This window comes from Etheostoma spectabile, chromosome 21, assembly GCF_008692095.1.
Source record: "Etheostoma spectabile isolate EspeVRDwgs_2016 chromosome 21, UIUC_Espe_1.0, whole genome shotgun sequence".
In the NCBI taxonomy this organism is placed as follows: domain Eukaryota; kingdom Metazoa; phylum Chordata; class Actinopteri; order Perciformes; family Percidae; genus Etheostoma; species Etheostoma spectabile.
Genome location: NC_045753.1, coordinates 1,771,299 through 1,793,922, shown reverse-complemented (window position 1 = coordinate 1,793,922; position 22,624 = coordinate 1,771,299). Strand labels below are relative to the sequence as shown.

At 42.8% G+C, this 22,624-nt stretch overlaps 1 protein-coding gene across 1 annotated transcript in view; it reads right to left on the bottom strand.

Annotated features, from left to right (window-relative positions):
* rab26 (RAB26, member RAS oncogene family) overlaps positions 1-22,624 on the bottom strand; it is a 90,899-nt gene that overhangs the window by 39,457 nt on the left and 28,818 nt on the right. Inside the window, exons 3-4 of the mRNA XM_032502681.1 lie at positions 14,939-14,980; positions 12,404-12,470 (exon numbers count right to left, since the gene is read on the bottom strand). Coding sequence (XP_032358572.1) covers positions 12,404-12,470; positions 14,939-14,980 — 109 coding nt within the window. The remainder of the gene's footprint in view (positions 1-12,403; positions 12,471-14,938; positions 14,981-22,624) is intronic.

Below are 22,624 nucleotides of genomic sequence, written 5' to 3'. Positions count from 1 at the left end.
GTAACGTGAAAACCTGCAGACCACTGATGGGTCCGAGCGAATTGTCATTAATCACTGCATCATCATTGCTAACCTGCCATTTGTAAGAGGTTTAGCCAGCCTTTTTTGCCTCCAGCTTCTTTTGAAACAAAATGTGTCTTCGGGAAGTGGCAACAGCCACATACTGAGAATCAAAAACAACACGCCTTCAAAGTTCTGTATGTGTCGCAACATTTTTCTGTAGCGTCGCTTTGACGACCAGCCACGCTCGTTTCACGCAGGAGTCGGCACTCAATCTGCAATGGAAAATGGAGGACGGGGCAGCGTGGCCGAGTCGGGCCGAGTCGAGTCAAACTGACCATGAACTTTCCCTTTCCTTACCAGCCAGAATGTACTTTACCTAACCATATCCCTGTCTAAGGACATAACATAAACTTGGCCAATGCAATTGCCATGGCTCTAGGCAGGATTGGTTATTCATTTGGTCCACCACGTTGGTCCAGACTGACATATTTCCACAACTGTTGAACAAACATGACACATTAAACAGACGTCCATGTTGCCCAGGAGGTGATTTCTACGAACTTTGGTGATCCCGACTCTAGCACTACCAGCAGCTCAAACCTCTCTTTTATTCTGTGGAATATCTTCAGGACATGCTATGACAGTACACGTATGTACAGACATTAGCGGTTCCCAGACACTAAATCCGAAATCTTTTGTGCGATTTACATTATTTATTAGTAGGAAGGGATGGAGTTAAGTGATCCATTAAGAGAACCTCCATCCACCATCTCTCTGATGATAATTTGTATCAATAATGACTGATAGCACTTACATGTCTGTACACTCAATCTGAAGCTAAAGTCAAGATATCTGTATGTTGTTTGTACAAAACATACCAAAAACCAAAGGGTAAAAAGCACATGTTCTGATTTTATGGAGGAATATGTTCGGAACTAAACACTGACTATATTTACATGCACATAATATTCAGTTTTTTGCCCTTATTCCGAAAAAAGACAATATTCCGACTAAGCTGTTTACGTGGCTAATGAAAGGAAAATTCCACTTATATTTTCCTTTTACATACAGGCTGCGGCAAACTTGTTGGACCGTGCCAACACATAGGCCTTCTTAGTGAATGTTTCAGCACATAACTCCCTGTAAAAAACCATGGCTTGCTGTTTTTATAAAGCTATTTTGAAAAACGTACAGAGCTAGGCAAGCTGATTCGCCCTGCTTCCAGTGTTTGTGCTAAGCTATGCTATTCACCTGATGCCTTAGCTTCATATTTAGTCTACAGTATTACTCTCATATTTCCCCAAATGTTTGTCTATTCATTACATATTCATACTATTCATTTACCTGACAAAACCTATGTACTTTAGCTACTGTGACTAAAATTAAGTTGGGTTTCAGAGGTGACTTTCCCAGATTGACTTAAAAGCACACAAAAAAATCCTGCCTGAATATTTCTGTCAACTTGCAAATGGCAGCTAAACATGAAAATCCCTCTTATGCTCCATTACCACCTTGAAAAGTGTGTGTGTGTGTGTGTGTGTGTGTGTGTGTGTGTGTGTGTGTGTGTGTGATATCTGACTGATCAGTTTCACTCTGTCCCCTCAGGCAAGTTGCCACTCCTGCACTGATGTTACAGAAAGCCAAAATGTGAGTGAGCGTCTCAAAAGGCGAGCAGCGTCCCCTCCTTCCATCACGTCCATTATTCCTGTGACAGTCCCAGCACCATCAGCGTTTCTACATCTTCTCCTAGCTAAGCACAACCCTTGGGGCTCCCTTCTACGGTCTCCATTTTTGAAAGCGGTGGATCACTCACGACGACAAGCGTTTACTAAATGCTCCAGGCGCAGTGACAGCTGAGAGCTTTAATATTTAAAACGCTTTCTTCCCGATATAACAGTGAAGAGAAATGAACAGGTTAAGCATGTGAAATAGATATTATAGTGTATAGACAATAAGCTCTATGGAGAGTAGGCTATAAGCAGGGAGATACATTTGCTCGCACACACACACCCTTTCAAGTAGGTCTGCACAATTAATCAAATTTTAAATCACGATTTTGGCTTCCCACACACAAATTTGCGTCAAGCAATTTTTTAAATGCCTCAATTCAACACTCCGGGCTTTTTTGCAAAGCCAATCTACCTGGTTGGTGTCTGTTAGCTCACAGGGCTCTAGGGTGCTAGTTAGTGTCTGTTAGCTCACAGGGCTCTAGGGTGCTAGTTAGTGTCTGTTAGCTCACAGGGCTCTAGGGTGCTAGTTAGTGTCTGGTTAGCTCACAGGGCTCTAGGGTGCTAGTTAGTGTCGGTTAGCTCACAGGGCTCTAGGGTGCTGGCTGGTGTCTGTTAGCTCACAGGGCTCTAGGGTGCTGGTTGGTGTCCGTTAGCTCACAGGGCTCTAGGGTGCTGGTTGGTGTCTGTTAGCTCACAGGGCTCTAGGGTGCTGGTTGGTGTCTGTTAGCTCACAGGGCTCTAGGGTGCTGGTCGGTGTCTGTTAGCTCACAGGGCTCTAGGGTGCTGGTCGGTGTCTGTTAGCTCACAGGGCTCTAGGGTGCTGGTCGGTGTCTGTTAGCTCACAGGGCTCTAGGGTGCTGGTTGGTGTCCGTTAGCTCACAGGGTTCTAGGGTGCTGGTTGGTGTCATTTAGCTCACAGGGCTCTAGGGTGCTGGCTGGTGTCCGTTAGCTCACAGGGCTCTAGGGCGCTGGCTGGTGTCTGTTAGCTCACAGGGTTCTAGGGTGCTGGTTGGTGTCTGTTAGCTCACAGGGCTCTAGGGAGCAAGTAATATTTTTCCTCTAGGTCGAATCCGCTGCCTCTCCACAAACGATGCATTGTTTTTATATGGATATGGTTTAATTTTGCTTTACATGACACATTTCTTCTGTAAAGCTGTGCCTGTGTTTGGCTCTCTCCTCTTACTCTCCGCGCAGCCCCCCCAGCATTTCATACACACAACGTGTGTAACTTCACTGACCCGTCATTCAACCCGTGCTGGACCCATTCATAATGAGTCAGCCGTCTTTCTATGAGTAGCACCCCCCCTCTCTCCCTAGCTCTTTTAATCAGTTATTGTTGAAAACAAGGGAAGGAGATTTTTATTTTTTTTATTTTTTATTAAATACATCCTACGCTATTCATTTCAGATAGCTAATTTTCATTTCCATGTGTTGCAGCTGTATGTCTGTACAACATACAACTTCAACATAAGAAGAATGTTGCATAATACGGATGGGAAAGCAGTTATAAATAGCCTATGTGACATTACAATTTGTTTTGGTTAAAATCAACAAATAATCGTGATAGTCGTGATCTCAATATTGATCAGAAATAATCGTGATTATCATTTTGGCCATAATCGTGCAGCCCTATTTTTGAGTCTTCTCTCCACTCACTTTACACTGATGAGCTCGAGAATAAAGCCTCGGCTTGCCCTTGCACATCCGTTTTAATATGCAGTACCGTCAGCGTTTTGTTTCCAATTGCCATTTCCCTATTCTCCATCCATCTACCTTTTTTCTCTTCTATCATTTCCCTCAGTCCCTTCATACTTTCCTGCTCAACTCTTGATTAGCGTTCCCTCTGTTGCTGTCCATTCCTCCTGCCTCAGACAGGACAAGCTTCGCCCCCACAAGCTGCTGCTGAGTGAGGCCTCCAGTCGCTCATTAGTGATTAAAGTAGTGACCCAAGAACGCGGAACAGAGGGAATAAAAAATGATGCAGGCAGCATGGGATAAGGCAGAGCGGAGGAATAATAAGGTAATGATGCTGATTTAATATGCAACAGATGTAGTCTCGGTGAGCCCGATAGTTTCTCATTTGTCACTCAAGTCTCTATGTTCTTGGGTACTTCCTGTTATCAGTGGCTTGAGAAGGTTTACACACCTATGCTAAAGTTGAATAAAAAGAGGAAAAAAAAAAAAAAAAACATCTTTTGAAAATGCATCTTACTGCATTAATTAAATTTTATTTTAGGAAAATCCAACCTTTTAAGGACACCAATTTTCTTTGTGAATGAATAATGTATCGTGAATGAATACATTTTCTTCCTTAAGATACAGGGGGCATAAGTATACACCCCCCTATGTTAATTTCCCATAGAAGTGTGCAGATTATTATTTTTAAAGACCAGATATTTCATGGATCAGGATACTATGCATCCTGATAAAGTTCCCTTGGCCTTTGGAATTAAACTACCCCCCCCTCCCATATCATCACATACCCTTCACCATACAGATTGGCATGGTGTTCTTTCAGTTAGTTTAATAGCTGGTTTGATTTAGATTGAGAGATGATCCTATGGAAAGTTCTCCATGCCTATCTCTATGTATGGTGAAGGGTATGTGATGATGTGGGGGGGGGTTACTTTAATTCCAAAAGCCAAGGGAACTTTATCAGGATGCATAGTATCCTGATCCATGAAATAACTGGCCTTTTAAAATAAAAATCAGCCTGCTTCTATGGGAATTTAACATAGGGGGGTGTATACTTATGCCCCCTGTATTTTAAAGAAGGTCCTTAATAGTTGGATTTTCCTCCATTTTTTTAATTAAGGCATTAAGATCAATTTCCAAATGATGATTTTCTATTCCTCTTATTAATCAACTTTAGCCTGGGTGTGTAAACTTTCTCAAGCCACTGTAGTTCCTTTCTGCCATGTTGGGGGCATTGTGGCACTCGGAACCAAGAAACCCAGACTGAGTGATGGGTTTTTGTAGAGCACTGCCCATACCATGAGAAGAACCTGTAGTAGGCTGCTCCTGGTAATCGGTTTCCATTACACCAGGGGTCTAACCAAGTTTTGGAACCACAGTTCCCATTAGCTTTTGGTGGATGTCATCAGGTTCTTTTTCATGTCAATTTACTGAAAAAAACAGACGGGAGCCTCAGCAACATATAAACATCAAATAAGCAACTCAAATAATAATGTTCATGTTCAAAGGGAGAAGGAAGAACTTTTCTAGTCCTACCAGCTCTTGGGAAAAAACATTTGAGACATTTCTGCAGTACACCTTGGCTATATTTAGACTTTGTAAGCTTCCAAACATTTGTCGTCCCGGTGGGTGATGCTGTCGAATGTGCTCCAACAGTGGAGCAGCGCTGACACACCGTCCCTGTCTTACACACAACTCTCTCTCAGGTTCTGTTGGAGCAGACAGGGAGACGGGCCTCACAAGCTCCAGCGCTTTATTTGTGCTCGCCATAGTGTGACTGACTCGCACAGCAATCAACCTCTAGATCTTAAGGTCTCGGAACTGGCCCTTGTAAACTTTATTTCCACATAACGTGCATCAATCTGTATTGTGCATGCGGCTGTGTGCACAGGACTGTGACCCTAGACTGTAAAGGTTTGGCATGAATACACAGACCGTTACACAACACAATGCCCTGACCTATACAATGCCAATGAGTCTTAGCCATTGCACACTGTAAAACACATAATGGGAGCTGGAGTTGTAGAATACTGAAAATAAAACAATTTAGTTGTTTAGACATTTGATTTCTTATGCACGTGTCTAGCGGGCTAAACAACACTTACTTTGATGTTTCATCTTGGTTCCTACTTAGGTTTCCATATAGAAGGTAGTGGTGAACTAACTAACTAAAGGTTAGAGACGCAATGACCGTGAGGTTGCTGGTTCAATCCCCACACCGACAAAAATCTGGGTGGGGAAAGTGGAAGAGCAGCGCTTGACCCTCCCTCTGAGGTGCCCTTGAGCAAGGGCATCAACCTCCAACCGTTCCAGTGGAGCTGCTCAGACTGTGGTTGTACTGACTATGTTCTTGCTACACCTGGGTTTATGGGTTTATGTAAAAATGCTGTCTTATATTAGGGAACCAATTTCCATACACCCCAGTTACTTTCTAATTTGGTAACAGTGACATAAATATTCAACGTAATTAAATATCCACACCTCTACAGCACTAATAAATACAAAACTGGTATGTGGCTTTAAAGCCACAACCCCCTCCTCACCCCAAGAGAAGGCGATAAAAGCCATTACAGGGATATGAAGCAGCCAAAGCTCCTCGTTCTAAACAATACACCCCTGAACAACCCTTTTAATCATACACCACCATTTGGAGCGGTCATGTGTAAGGCAGCCATTACCTGGGCCATGAAATGTACTCACTCTGTCATTCTGTTCCTTTCAAGTCATCCTGTTGGGTCTTTTTTTCTGCAATTAGGTATTGGGAAAGGACATTGGAGCAGTTCCATTTCAAGCTGAAATGTCCATAATTTGAAAATGTGACATCTATGTTACAAAGAGACTTACCTGACTGAATGAGTCCTTAGGAATACAATCATGGGGGTGTGGCCTTGACCAACTGCTCTCTCTCTCTCTATCTCTCTCTCTCTCTCATATGGCGGGGCCAAATTCTCTGGACGGGCAAAGCAGTGAAAGGGGAGGTAACCTTGCTCCTTATGACCTCATATGGGGCAAGATTCCAGATTGCCCCATAAGAGCTTTCATTTTATCAAAGGCAGAGCAGGATACCAAGGGGTCAGTTTACACCTTTCACCATTTTTAGCCACTGGGGGGCCATAGGCAGGCTGGGGGAGAAGGCGTATTAATGTTAAAAAAACTTCATTAAGTGACATTTTCATGCCATGGGACCTTTGATGTATATTTTCAGACGTGTGATATACTAATTTTTGAAAAAAAGTTTAAAAACATGATTTTATAAACTTAATTTGGCGGCCCCACTGGACTAACTTTGAGAACCCCTTAGGGGTCACGGACCCCCTGTTGAATATCTCTGTCATAAAGGATAAGTGCATGAAGGGAATGGACTAAAGCAACTCTCCTCTCTCTCTTCTCCTCTCTCTCTCTTCTATTACCTGAGCACTCTTAACAACCAGGAATTCCATTCTTCGTTCTTCCCCATTACTGGGCGCTGCCATCTACTGAGGCATAATGCCACTTCTTTCCAGGACGAGCTTCTATGCGAAGCTGTGCATGACTTCTCTCTAGCCTTTTATCATCCCTGCTCTCTTGCTCTACATTAGCTGATTAGTTGCTTCTTGTCTACAGTGCTTCCAGCTTCAGCCAGCCTTGCCAGTTTGAACACTAATTGTTAGAATACATGAACCGGTCTGACTACTTTGTTCCTCTGGATATCTAGTTTCATTTCTTGATTTGATCAAATTTATCTAACCTAAAACGTCTCCATATTTCACCTTCTACCACTCAGGCCTGCATTAGGTTTCAATCTCTCAATATCCTCTCTAATTCGACATCGCTGTCCCTCTCCTTCCTGTCTACGGCTTTTGTTACTTTTCTCCTGCACTTTTCTCCTGTCAGCTTTCCCACCTCTTTTTTAGCACCCTGTGGTGTTTGCGCCATGCTGTGGGAATGAAAAACTGTCAGCTCCACTGGGGGACAGGTGGGGAAGAAAAAAAAAAAACTGGTTTCTGGACCCAGCTGGACCTTGGCGGCGCCGTGGAGGCTACACCAGATGAGCCAGGCAGATCTCACTGCAGCCAGCAGCTCATTAGCACTGACTGTCTGGATCTTCCTGTTCTCTCATTAAGGGTTTAATGACAGTCAAGATTTAAAGCTGAAATAAATAAACAAAAGCTGTCTAGGGGCAAAGTGTCACTTCGAGATCACATGGTGAATAATATACCTGTTTAACATCAGCATGCAAGCACTGTTATCTTGAGCAACAGTCACGGGCCAGTATACGATTCTGACGGTATGATAACCTTCAGCAAAATTACCACAGTTTCACACTACCGCAATTAAAGCTTTAAAATGTATTATTCTTTTTAAATGTCTGGGTAAAAAAAGAAAAACTAGAGCCCGACCGATATATCGGCCGGCCAATATTATCGGTGGGCCGATATAAGGCCTTTCCCGATCTATCAGTAAATATTCATTCAGCAGAATCATTTATTTGTTATTATAAATGATGACTGAATATTTAATAAAAACGGACGGTCAACCGTGTTATGAATGTTGGTGTTGCATAGTCTGTTTACCAGAGGACACTCTACAACGTCCCTGTTGGCAACACTGATTTTCTTTTTTGTTGATGTGTTTTTGTTCAAAGGACTTTAAGTTTTATATCTTAAGTTTGTATTTTTATACATTTTATTTATCAGATCTTTAATATATTTTGATCCTCGGTTCTGTTGTGACAACAAAACAAATTATTATTTCAGTGAGAACTCATAAATAACTCCATATAACTAATGTAAGGGAAATCAGTTTTTGGGATTTTTCTTTAAATATCGGCCAATATATCAATATATGGATTTTTAAATAACCAAATATTTGTATCCGTCTTAAAAATCCCTTATTGGTCAGATTTTTATTTTTTTTCCCCCTAGAACAAAAAAAAGGTATTTTATTTTTAAAAATACTCTGCACACTGGCAGGGAGACACATGACTAAACTCTCTAAACTCTCTCTACTCATACTGTAGAAACAGCAGGACAGAAATTGTTAGTGGTTTTGAAACCTTGACATTTTCAAACCGCGATATACCTTGAAAGTGGCAACGGGCCCATGTCTAGTGAGCATGATAGCATGCTTAAGTGGCTGAAAGTGGAGGATAAAGCAAGAGCTTATTAAAGCAGAGCTGTGGTTTACAACTTGGGTTTTATCTTCTTGTTTTGCGCATCATTTCCATCAGTTATAATACCACTGTACCACTGTGGAGTGGCATCGCTATAACAAAGTCTAATGGGGCAAGAGAAATGAGCATCAGACAATCAACTGGACAGTTAAACAAGTTTAACCAGACTGTTTTATCCACTTTTCTGAGGTAAACTGTAAGCAAGTATAACCAACACTGGTATACTCCCTCAATTAAGGGAAAACTATGTGTGCACGGCACACAGCAGTAGCTCAGTCACTGGGGACTTGGGGTTTCAACTCCTGGAACGGACTAAGTATAAAGTGTTGACTGACAGCTGGAGAGGTGCCAGTTGGCCTCCTGAGCCCTGTCAAAGTGCTATTAAGCAAGACCAGACAGAGCAACAGTGCCTCTGCAAAATCGCCTTGGGAAGGAACTTGTTTTGGTACGTTCAAAAGTAGTTTTAGTCGTGCAACAGAAAACTCAGATTGGACAGATAGTCTAGCTAGCGGTCTGGATTTACCCTGCAGAGATCTGAGGACCAGGTAACCATAGTCCTCAGATTGGACAGATAGTCTAGCTAGCTGTCTGGATTTACCCTGCAGAGATCTGAGGACCAGGTAACCATAGTCCTCAGATTGGACAGATAGTCTAGCTAGCTGTCTGGATTTACCCTGCAGAGATCTGAGGACCAGGTAACCATAGTCCTCAGATTGGACAGATAGTCTAGCTAGCTGTCTGGATTTACCCTGCAGAGATCTGAGGACCAGGTAACCATAGTCCTCAGATTGGACAGATAGTCTAGCTAGCTGTCAGGATTTACCCTGCAGAGATCTGAGGACCAGGTAACCATAGTCCTCAGATTGGACAGATAGTCTAGCTAGCTGTCTGGATTTACCCTGCAGAGATCTGAGGACCAGGGAACCATAGTCCTCAGATTGGACAGATAGTCTAGCTAGCTGTCTGGATTTACCCTGCAGAGATCTGAGGACCAGGGAACCATAGTCCTCATGAATCTGCCGGAGTTTAAGTTGCCAACAAAAAGAAAGTGGAAGGTACCGGACATCAGAAGGTAACAGAAGGTGAACCTCCGGCCGAAATAAGAGACACCCAGCGAATCTTCCTGGCGGCACCGGAACAATCCTGGAAATGAAACGTTGCTGATATAGACTATACCATAGCTGACCTTGCGCCACCCCCTGAATTTGCGAAAAGTACTTTAAATTTAACACGAAGTAGGTCAAAGTTGGATCACAAACGTCCCAACGGCTGGGCAGTGATTTTAACATTTACTTTGGTTTTAACATTTCTCAAAAACTTGTATGATTGACTTCTCCACCTTTCCCTATTTTACTTTCTTTTTTTGTCTTTTTATTTTTTGGAAATAATACTGCATTTTCCACATCGGAGCAATTAACAGGTTGTGTACAGTGGCAATGTAACAGGAACGATTGCCAAGACTACGATAAGATAAGACCAAGATTTTTGAAACTGCAATTTTGCAGGAACGTCCCAAATCTCTTGTCTCAATGTTTGCTGCCAATCTTTCAGTGCTGTGGGTTTTTTTTTTTCTTACTCACTCTCTGCATCAGATGGTTAATGCCAGGTATGAGTTATTAAATACAGGGTGATGCAGTATATATATATATATATCAGAGAGAGAAACAACCCACAAAGCAGACATGTGTTCATAAGAAGTGACGATGGACTGTGACTCATTTGCTGTAGAAGATTCTATTTTGGTAGACACATAACCGGCAGACTGGAGAAGTTCCACTTGCTGGCAGCCTGTGCACTTTCCATTTACATTGTCACTTGTGGTGACTTTTCAGTTTAGCACCTTATGTGCTCAAATCTTTTTCTCAACTAATAGCAGATGCCGGTGGAACTGCTCGGTGGCAGAAAACTTTGGCTATGGTAGGTCAAAGTTTTATAGTGAGAGTCTTCAAAGGAATATCTGTAACTGAGCCCAGGATTTGGCTAATGTTTTATGAGGAGATGGAAAATGATAATAAAAAAAAAATCTAGAAAACAAAATGTAAATCTACATAATTATGGATTCGGATTGCTCTCATTCTGCCGAAAATTCTGTTGGATGTCACGAATCCATCCATCCATCCATCCATCTTCGTCCACTTATACGATCTCCGGACCCCAAACTTCCCTTTCCCGAGCCACATCAACCAGCTCCGACTGGGGGATCCCGAGGCGTTCCCAGGCAGGGTAAGAGATATAACCCCTCCACCTAGTCCTGGGTCTTCCCCGAGGCCTCCTCCCAGCTGGACGTGCCTGGACACCTCCCTAGGGAGGCCCCCAGGAGGCATCCTTACCAGATGCCCGAACCACCTCAACTGACTCCTTTTGACGCGAAGGAGCAGCGGCTCTACTCCGAGCTCCTCACGGATGACTGAGCTTCTCACCCTATCGCTAAGGGAGACGCCAGTCCCCCCTCCTGAGGAAACCCATTTTGGCCGCTTGTACCCTGGATCTCGTTCTTTTGGCCATGACCCTGCCTTCATGACCACAGGTGAGGGTAGGAATTAAAATTGGTAGATTGAGAGCTTTGCCTTCTGGCTCAGCTCTCTTTTTGCCACAACAGTGCGATAAATGGAATTTATCAGCCAGAGCATGTTTTTCTCTTACCCCAGAATGCTGTGTGTACTCGCCAAACCTTCTTCCACTGCACTGTGGAAGGAGGTCTGGCAATGCAAGACTAACTGTCAAGGTACTGCAAATTGTTCAGTCTATTTTAAGACATGGGACTTGCTCCCTTCTACCTGTCGATGCTCAGAAACGAGGCAGAGCCCTCTAATTGTCAGATCTTTAGTTTTTGAAGTCAGTCACGGAAAAACCGTCTACTAGAATTGACCGCTTTTGTGACAGCTGCATCGGGGCGGATTCCTCTCCCCCCAAGACTGAATGAGCCTAATTTAAAAGACAGTAACAGACGGACAACTCGCAGGCCCGAGGCTCTCCCTGGGTGCCTTGTTAAAGATCAGCGAGGGTAAACTGTTGCACTGACAGATCCGAGTAACACCGGGCAACTGGCCAGCGACGCGCTCACAAACATGCATGCAATTACAATTATGTACATCACCCATTCAAAAGCCATTTTCACACTTCTACAAACCTGAACACACATGGAATCCACACTCATGCTCATAGGTACAATGGGATCACATATACAACAGCCACCCATTACAGTGCTATTTTGTTCACAGCTGTATGGATTCATTGTTCTGCAACGCCTGCTCATTCAGGTTGGCCTGAGGCCCACCTCTATCTGTGCTCAGTGGGGTTGTTATCGAGATATAACTGCTACACACACACACAACCACACAAACTTAGAAGTACACACAGGAATTTCTCATAGCTGTTCCACACTGCTGTGTGAGAGACGGGCTCATTTTCCCACCCAATGGTTATGGCTCTCGCTTAAGAAACACACTGCAACACACACACACCACACACACACACACACACACACACACACACACACCCACACACACACACACACACACACACACACACACACACACACACACACACACACACACACACACACACACACACACACACACACACACACACACACACACACACACACACACACACACTTCAAATCACCTGCAGCGTTTGGGTGTTTTTTGCTATACCATCAGGAAAGAGGGGGCAACAGGGTTAAAACTGTACGTTTGAAGAAAACAAAGGCAATGAACCATCGGTCACGCAGTCTGGCTGTGTCAGGAGAAATTAAAAGATAGGTAAGGTAGGGGGGGAAGATGTCAGTCACAATCAAAACAGGCTCACGAGGGGATCCTACCGTTAGCATCGCGGTAGTAAGCATGTGTGACGCTCCGGAAACGCTCTTGTCCAGCAGTGTCCCAAATCTAGAAGGGAAGAACAGGGTTATCGTTAACATCAGATACCATAAAAATGAGCATGTCTCTGTCAGCCAACTTTTTTACCTGATTCATAAACACTTTTCTTAAAGCTCATTTTTACCATAGACCGTATATTATTGATATTAACGGTCTATGATTTTTACCCATGCTGAAGAGGTGTTTGTGGTGCTGTGGTCAAAGTGACTCTGCATTTAATTAAAAGGGTTGCTTTGAAAATATAAATGCAAAAATGTAAGCTAAGCAGCCAAACAGGATTGTGTTAGACCAAAACGACGGTCTGACATCGTCACATTTTTCTTCATTGTACTTACAATACTGAAACTAACACCTCTGGGCTTTGGATTGCATGCGTTCACAATAGCAGAGTATGTAATAATGACTGGTTGTTATGTAGGGCATTTACAGTTTTATCTAATCCCCCATTGGTACACTTGCTCTGTCATTGTTTTCCTGCTTCATTATTTCACATCTGGCCGCTGCTTCACACTTCCCTTTCAGCCCATATGCAGACACCAGACCATGATGTAATTGTTGATGTAAATCTTATGTAATTAAATGGATTTGTCCCACACAGTACAGGAATATAGCACACTATAGTTTAATATATTCCGGGATTACATTACAGGTAGAAAAATGAACATATAGGCGACTGGAAGGGTTGTAACCATAGTTGATTGTAACCACAGTAACGGCTGTATTTTCGCGTTGTTGTCTCTGAACTAACCTTGTCTCTTTGTAACGCTAATAGAAAGCTGCATATATGAGATTTGAATGTGCACATTGAGCAGAAGGTCGATATCAGCATAATTCCCAGTAAAATACAACAAGGTGATTTATTGCGCTGGGCAGCTGAGTGGAAATAGACACAAGGCTCAGAATAAATGGAAGAAGAAATGTGTTGCGAGGTAATGCAAAACATAATGCAAAAATTGACCCTGAAAAAATCCTCGCCTTGACCCTTCCGGGGCTCCATAACGGTGGAATCAGGGGCCATTGTTGTGTTTTTAAAAGCACACATTTTTCCTCCCATATTGTGGCTTCATAGTGGCATTCATAGGATATTCCCAGAACTGGTAAGTCAGTGGGATGTAAAGGCCAAGTGGCCTAATGGAGAACAGGACTGGCCTCCTCAGCCAGGGATGTGTGGGTTTGTGTCCCATCCGGGGTGATTTTCAGCAGAGGCGCAGCCGAAGCGTGCTCAACCCTTAACCCAGAAGTGGATGGATCGAAACCATCTCTCTAACAGGCTTTTACTGACCCCTGAGTGACATATTTGTAGTCCTACTGCAGGGTAATCCAACAAGAGTAGTACAAAAAAGGAAAATATGGTTTCAACACCTGCAAAAAATGATATTTTGCCAAATCACGTTCCTCACGTACTCTCTAGTCACTCTCAAAGGAGTGATTCAAGATTTGAAGTAATTTTACTGCACTTTACTCTTCCATAAATTTATAGGGAAAGTTACCTTAAAATGCATTGTAAAAACATTGATGAAAGTTTTAGTAATGTCACATATTTTACAAGGCTTGTCTGATTTATGGTTGCTGTAATGTGAATCCTTCTTTGTTATTCATCAATATCCAAACAATGGCTTATTTGACTGCAGTTAATGGAGCATTTAAACTTAACTGTTAAAAAAAAAATCCATCCCTGTCACGTCCAGGGCTCCTTACTACCCTGAAACCACCAAATTTAGGCACGCTGTCATCTGATTAAATCTGAAAAGATTTATTCAAATGATTTCTACCAGCACTCCTTCACCCTTAGGTCCCGCACCCACCTTGAGGTAATGTAATTATGTTATGGCTATAGCGCCCACATGAAATAAATTCAAAATGCATAATTATTCTAAGGTTGGTCAAAATAGCAGCAGGGTGTCAAAGACATCAAAACGTTATCACGTATCACACCGGATTGCTTTAGTTTAACCATTGTGTTTTGCAAGTTTAAAGTTAAAAAGTGGAGATATGCCTGCAACTTTCATTAAGCTCATTCACAGGAAATCAGAGTGATGGATGAACACAGATCCATTAAAGATGAGTGAGTTGGAGGGAGGGAGAGCGTGAGTGTTGTGTAATTGAGGGGAAAACTCAGTATCTAATGCTGTTCTTGAACGAGGCTTCATCGGCATCTGTCTTCCTCTCGCTGATAACTTTCAGGTCTGATCACCGGATAGAAAGTCCGTAATTCCCTCTAGTGTCTTCAGTCAGCCAGAGCAGCAGGCTAATTGACTGAAAGAGATTAACTAAGGCCTCATTAAGTCATCGTTTGGGCGTCTTCGCCCTCCCACAGCAGGCAGTGAAGATGTATGGGTTGTGTGTACGCCAGGAAAAACAGTTGCTCGTGATTTGTTATTTAATAGAACTTATATTGGACAAAATGAGAGCAGACTCTGAAGAATTCAAGCAGAGACTAAAAGATTCTTAGAGATACAGTACATTGTTTTTCTTACCTGCAGTTTCACCTTCATAGCATCAATGCTCATTACTTTATTCTGAAAGACAAAATACAAAAACAGAATTGCAGATATTGAAAGCAAGGCAATAGGAACAAAGAAGTAAGAAAGTGGCAAACACTTGATACAAGTGATTAAAAACAGCTACTGAAAACATTCCAGAGGCCAGAGTAAATGAGCTTCTATGCCTGGGGTCAACATATTCTCACACCCAGCGCATCAACCAGCGAGGTTTGGTCAGGTGCCTTGACATTTCTTACCGACCCAAAAAAGTCTTCTGTAGCGTCTAGTCCTTTGGCGTCATTTTTAGACTTTATGGTCAGGACTCTGTGTCACTTTTTGACGCTCTGGGTACGTGTAACCGACATGAGGCACAACAACGGGACAGTTAGGGTTAGTAATAGGGCTGAACGATATTGTGTTTTAGCATTGGCATTGCAATAGTCACATCACACGCTGCGATTTTGACGCCAAAACTTCTTGCTGCTTGATAGAAAAGTAAACTTCCACCGTTCTCCTTTTACATGATTACCGGCCGACCCTTCCCCTTTAAGACAGATAACCATGTGGGCAGCGTGTGTATGTGACGTTAGTCCAAAGGGGGTTATTATGGGAAGTGAGAAAGCTGCTACCAGCCAGGCTGAAGCTAATATAGTTAGCCTAAAGAAGCTAACGTTACGGTTCGGAGGCGCGACACTGGAAATGTTCGTCTTTACACTAATCTACTACAGAAGTCTGTGTCTGGTCTAACGTCATTTCCACTGATTTAATTGTTCTTGGATACACAGAGTTTGTTGCTAGTGCGCGTGACCTGCAGGTCTGATCAATTTATCAAACTAACAAGCTTGCCCCGCTAGTCAATCACAACCTGAAATATAGAGGAAGCAACATGCAGTCACTGGCATACACTTTAGCCTGGATGGATTATTATATGAATACAATGGTGTCATGCTAGTCATCCTGCGTATTTCTACCTAATTTCCCTCTCAAACATCACTTCAGAAGTGTAGTCACAGCTCTTTTTTTCCTATTTTGGTGTTTGTAAAGCATTAAAGTTCAAAGAATGGGTCACACCCACACCAAATGGCAGCAGCTCCTGCATCATTTTCACTATTCTACTAGATGGAGAGCAGTTCTACCTTTGCCAGTTTTCCTTTGCATTTTGAACATGTCTTGTTATCCTGTTGTGAAATGGTTTGAAATCCAACACACATAAATGTCTATTATGCTGTGTCTGAGTCTGGATGGTGATAAGCCCTGGACACATGATGTGTTGGCTCCACAGTCTTTTGGGATAAAAGGAGAACAGGATGGGAAAATGTTAGCATGCAGATGCTAAGCGTGCCTAGACTGTGTGACCGGATGATGAGACCACAGAATTTGCAATTCAATCACATGCTTTGAGAACTCTGTGGGGAGAAATATGAAAACCTGTTCTACTGCATAAGCAGATTCAGGTTCTAGTGAGAGTGATACTAGCCATTGTGTCAGTTCAGGGGGTGCAAGAAATCAAGAACACCAGACCAATTAAACAATTTGTTTATCTGCAAAAACAATCATTGATCAGAACAGCCACCAAGGCATGTTGCTCTATTCGTGGCTTTGCAGGGAAGGTTTGCCCCAAAATCAAAAATATATATTTTTCCTCTTAACTGTAGTATACTATTTAACAATCTAGATTATTTTAGTGCGAGTTTACCAGTGATGGAGATATCTGCCAGCTAGCTGTAGCGTTAGCTAGCTTACATGAGCTAGCAGTTTCAGTTAGCTACAGTAAACGCTCAGCTGAGAAAGACGAGTCTCTGGTCCATGAGAGAAAATAGAAAATAGTTCCTCCATGAAACTCCTCACAACCAGCTCTGTAGATTATTTAAGTAACCGGGTCAGGATTTCTGGAAAGAGACATGGCTGTTGAGTGTAACCGACATGAGGCACAAGATATATTTATGTAATGTATTTTTTTGGCGATTTGAGCAGCACAATACTGAGTGCCACCTAGTTCCCTTATGTTGGAGAGAAGGCAGACATCTCTACTGCTGATATTGGAAAGAATCTGGTACAACAGGAAAGATGAATGTGACAGGAATAGCAGTTTATAGTTCACTCACCAAAAGGGATGGTTGGTCATACAACTGCATCAGACATTTTGGGTTCCAAGACAAGCAGTAAAGAAGTCGGCAAACATCTGACCTGTTGGCCCAGTATCAACGGCAGATAAATTGATTGGTTTCAAAGCCAGGTCCTTAAATTCCCTTTCCACCGTCAGTCAGACCAAAATGCAGGCCACCAATGTACCCTTCACCAATAGGGTCAGGAGGTTAAGGCCACTTGGTCTTAGCCCTGCTGACCTCACAGTGCGCCACCAACAGGCCCACAGAACCCCCCATGCCCAACTGACTCCCAGAGCGCATAGGCGTGGCCAAAAGAAGTGTCTGCACTGAGCACAGGCCGAGAAAAATTTCCACAAACACCTTAGAGGTTAACCAATCAAAGAGGTATAATGTACTGTGCAGCAGTGATCTTCTATCAACATTGCAGTAAAGTGGGCTTCCACCCACCCATCCATCCCGCCAGCCAGCACATGGTGGAAGAGATATTTCCTGGGGTAAGCCATGCTAACTCATCCCTCCCATCTACAGTAATTCAGTATTTTTAAACAGACATGGTGACCATAATGCTAAATTGCACCAAGCAAACAGTTTTATGTTTGGCACTGATGGAGGAGTTGAGTATAAATGACAGCCAGTCCAAATCCATTTGATGCTGCACTTTGGCTCCACCACCACCCCTCTATTCAGCTGCCTAGGAGCAGATGTTTCAAAGCTTTCAACCATTATAAGTAACCAGTAAGGGTTATGAAGAATCACTGTAAGTCTGTAGCCAATAAGCCGTTTATTTGGTTCTTTTTTATGCAAGAGCCACAACCGAAATGTCTGTGTTAACGTCTGATGGAAGCAGCTGGAGTGTTACGGTGACACACAGTGTTACTAATGTTTTACTTTACACCGGAGTAAAGATGTTAGCAGAACATTGTGTAGGCTGTGTGTTATATAACAGAGTCCACAACACCATCCAGCAGAATGGTGTCAGCTTTGATGGGAAATCTATCAGCTTTCTGTGATGAGCAGAAGAAGATAGGTGAAGCCGGTTTGAAGAAATTAAAGAATTACAGGAAATTATGGTTTTGTACATGTAGTGATATTGTGTAGTCATCCTGAGTAAGATCTGTTTTAGATAAATCCTCATCATATTATCTACATTTGTGTTGTCTTCACATCCTTTTTCAACATCCCACAACATAGGCAAACTGTATGAAGTTTGACTTGACCCTGTCAATAGGACTAGCCATCACCTTTTACACCATCTTTTTCCATCTCTATTGTTCTTATTATTTTGGGAGTGAATGTCTAAAGTCAAAAATTTTGACCAAAAGGGCTTTTCACACGAGGAGTGTCTCGTCTGCCTGCGTAGTCGCGTGGATCCACGGGATCTCACTGTGCTCCTCACGTGAAGGACAGCGGGCAGGTAGGCACAGCCGACATGCGGGCACAATCCTGTGAAATTCCAAAGTCTGGTTAATGATGTGCGCAGAGATTTTTTGAACCATTTTGTAAATGTATATATCTTGATGACATGCTCATTTTTTCGAAAGACACGGCTGACCGGGTCTCCCATGTCCGCCAGGTGCTCCAGAGACTACTCGAGAACAAGCTCTATGTGAAGGTGGAGAAGTGGGAGTTCCACGCTAAATCTGTGTGTTTTTTTGCGTACATTTTTGTTAGCGGGCAGATGAAGACAGATCCTGAGAAGATAAGAGCACACACACACACACACACACACACACACACACACACACACACACACACACACACACACACACACACACACACACACACACACACACACACACACACACACACACACACACACACACACACACACACACACACACACACACACACACACACACACACACACACACACTTATAAGCACCAATATGCATGGCCGCTCTGGTAAGGATTTTTCAATAACTCAATTCCATCTTTTCTCTTATCCCCACTCTTTTTCTCATTGTCCCCTCAAACTCGTCACTCTGTTTTTTCCCCCCCACACTCTCTCCCTTCCATCCTCTTTTATTATGATGAGGTCAGCCACAGCTGCTCAATAACCGAAAGTAATGAAAGCAGAGACCAGTAGAAAGGAAGTCTGAGAAAGAGCAAAAAAGTTCAAAAACATAAAAGTGGTTCTCAATGAAAACGTTTACTGTCTTTTATTCTCTCCATGTACGATAACTGAACAGCCGTCTGTTACACCAGAGAGCTACAGTCCCACTGTCATTTTTGGAAGAACATCATTTAAGTTCTGTGGTCAGACAACCAAACAGATTCAGCGTGAGCTCAAGGATGACTGCCTGCAGCCACCTTGATCCACATCCAACTTAGATTACATAGAGGGCAAATACCTTACTACAGCTAACAGCTATACTCAGTTTAATATTTTACAGTACTTACAAAATCTATGATAATCTTCAATGCACCGTTATGGATTAAACCACCCGACACTAGCTACATCATTAAAATACTGCCTTGTGTTAATGCGTCAGTATTTAAATCCCAATTATATAACACATACAGGGGCAATTCTGCATGCTAACACCAGGGTATTTCAGACAGTCTCATACAGGGGCAGCAGCCATGGGCAGAATGAGAATATAGTGCTTTTTGAACATTAAAAAGGTGCACTAAGGGACTGTCTACAGAGACCGTGGTTTATTCTGGGGACAGGCAGCTAGCAGACCGTGAGGAGATGTTTTTACAGTGTGTTCTGAGGACAGGCAGCTAGCAGATAGTGAGGAGATGTTTTTACAGTGTGTTCTGGGGACAGGCAGCTAGCAGATAGTGAGGAGATGTTTTTTACAGTGTGTTCTGGGGACAGGCAGCTAGCAGATAGTGAAGAGATGTTTTTTACAGTGTGTTCTGGGGACAGGCAGCTAGCAGATAGTGAGGAGATGTTTTTACAGTGTGTTCTGGGGACAGGCAGCTAGCAGATAGTGAGGAGATGTTTTTACAGTGTGTTCTGGGGACAGGCAGCTAGCAGATAGTGAGGAGATGTTTTTACAGTGTGTTCTGGGGACAGGCAGCTAGCAGATAGTGAAGAGATGTTTTTTTACAGTGTGTTCTGGGGACAGGCAGCTAGCAGATAGTGAGGAGATGTTTTTACAGTGTGTTCTGGGGACAGGCAGCTAGCAGATAGTGAGGAGATGTTTTTTACAGTGTGTTCTGGGGACAGGCAGCTAGCAGATAGTGAGGAGATGTTTTTTACAGTGTGTTCTGGGGACAGGCAGCTAGCAGATAGTGAGGAGATGTGTTTACAGTGTGTTCTGGGGACAGGCAGCTAGCAGATAGTGAGGAGATGTTTTTACAGTGTGTTCTGGGGACAGGCAGCTAGCAGATAGTGAGGAGATGTTTTAACAGTGTGTTCTGGGGACAGGCAGCTAGCAGATAGTGAGATGTTTTTTACAGTGTGTTCTGGGGACAGGCAGCTAGCAGATAGTGAGAAAATGTTTGCCTTATGTGACACAAAATGTTGTGGCCTAAAACACGCGTGACATCGCTTAGAGCACCTCTAAAGCATGTAAACATACTTCAATGTTCACACAAGTATGTACCTGTAGGGCCCCACAGACATACACCATCATTCCAACAAGTCCTCCAAACAACAGGACATGTGTTGTTTGTTCCGAACCCTCTTATACAACCCACGGGAGTGTATCATAAAATAGTGCCCGTAGCAGTGGCAGGTGGCAGAAATACATCCTAATATCTAAACTAAATAACATTGTTTACGATTTTGAACGTTAAAGTGTGAAGACACCCATATACTGCCCCCCCCACACACACACACACACACACACAAATGTACATGCAAACAACACACACACACACAAACACACACACACACAGTACGAATTAACACATTGACACATACACACAATACTGAGCTATTGACAAATGACCATTATTATTCATTAGCAGCCTCAAGAATCGGACACCTCGAAGCTATCTGTCAATCAACCTGCCAGCCTGACTCGCACTGACTTTGAATGCATATGAGCATTCCTCCAACTCAAAGTCCTCCAACTCAAAAACAAGTCCCATCATACATACTGCATTATTATTCTACTAGTGCAGTGTCCTGTTTGGAACAGGCTAGTTGCTTGTCCTCCTGTATTGCTGCTGTAATATATAATTTAGTGTGTTCTTTTTCATCAATATCATTGCATGTTGATATCGCCACAGTCAGCGTTTAACGACGCGGTCTCGTCATTATTGTTGCAAAACTGAAAAAGGGACATGGAAGTTCTTTCCCCCCCCCTCAGCCTTTGGGTGGGCGTTTAGTTTTATTCATAATTATATTCAACGCTGTCCAAACTGCTCCAAATTCCAAACGCCGAGGTCATTGGGAACCCAGCATCGGCCAAGTGTTGAATAGATCAGCTTAATGTTTTTGAGATATTTAAAAGACACACTCACACACCTTTATTTATAGTTAGATAACATGCTTTGAGAAACAGTAAATGGCAGTGTGTTTGGTGTTTTAAGCCCTCAACGTTGCCTAAGATTAGGGTTAGGGGATTGGGTGCCTTGAAGTCAAGGGTCGCAGCACTGCCTGGAAGTCGACCATCGAGAGGCACATTTGCTGCTCCAGTGTCACATGTATTCATCAATGCAGTCTGTATTGGCCTTCATGTAAAAGACTTGTTACTGTAGAATGCTATTCCTTTGTTTGTTTGCTTGGCATTGAAAACACTGAAGTGAAGTTTTATTGATTCTTTAACCACTTGCTGTTTTTATTACCAGAAATCTCAACAACCCACAAAGAAATAAGAGCTGACTCGCTGGTATTGACCAATCCGTTTCAGATGCAGCACTAATGATGTTATTTTAACTCCATCTTTCTGACACATTTGATGTGTCACTGAATTTGACACTCTACTGTAGCTATTTATAGGGGAAAAGTAGCAGTTCAGACAAACTTTACCGACAAAAACAAAACTATCAGCATTTGGTTTTCAGCTGCTGTTAATTTCCTTCTGGGCTACCACTTCACTATTGGGAGGTCAACAGTGAACCTGCCAGCCAGTTTTTACCACACACACACACACGCACACGCAACACGCACACTGTCTAATCAGCACTGACTTAATGAGAGTTTATTATTTCAGTATGCTGACTCTTCAAATTTTCAGGAGGAAACACGACTTTTGGTAAAGACGAATTAAAAGAAAACGGAGTGGTTCTTCGATAGATGAATAGAGGAACAACTGTGGGCACTTATTTGACAATGACAGATGTGCTCAATAGTGCAATCCAAAGTTCAGAAATAAAAAGGAAGTAATTTCCTCTCCCTGGCCTTGGGTTCAAATAAAGCACTGTAGCATGAACACCCACTTTGGCCCTCTGTCAGAGAAACAAAGACTGCACAGAAACATGGTTAATGGACGACTTCACCGACGAGAGGAGAATTAAATCACACTTTAAATCAACATAATGCACCCAGCTGATTTTGATTTGGAACTTTGTTCTCTTCACTGCGTCATTGTTGCACGAAAGTTAATAAAACAATGCGTTCTCTTTGACGGGTTTGTATGATATCATGCGAAAAAAAATATGCACATCAAA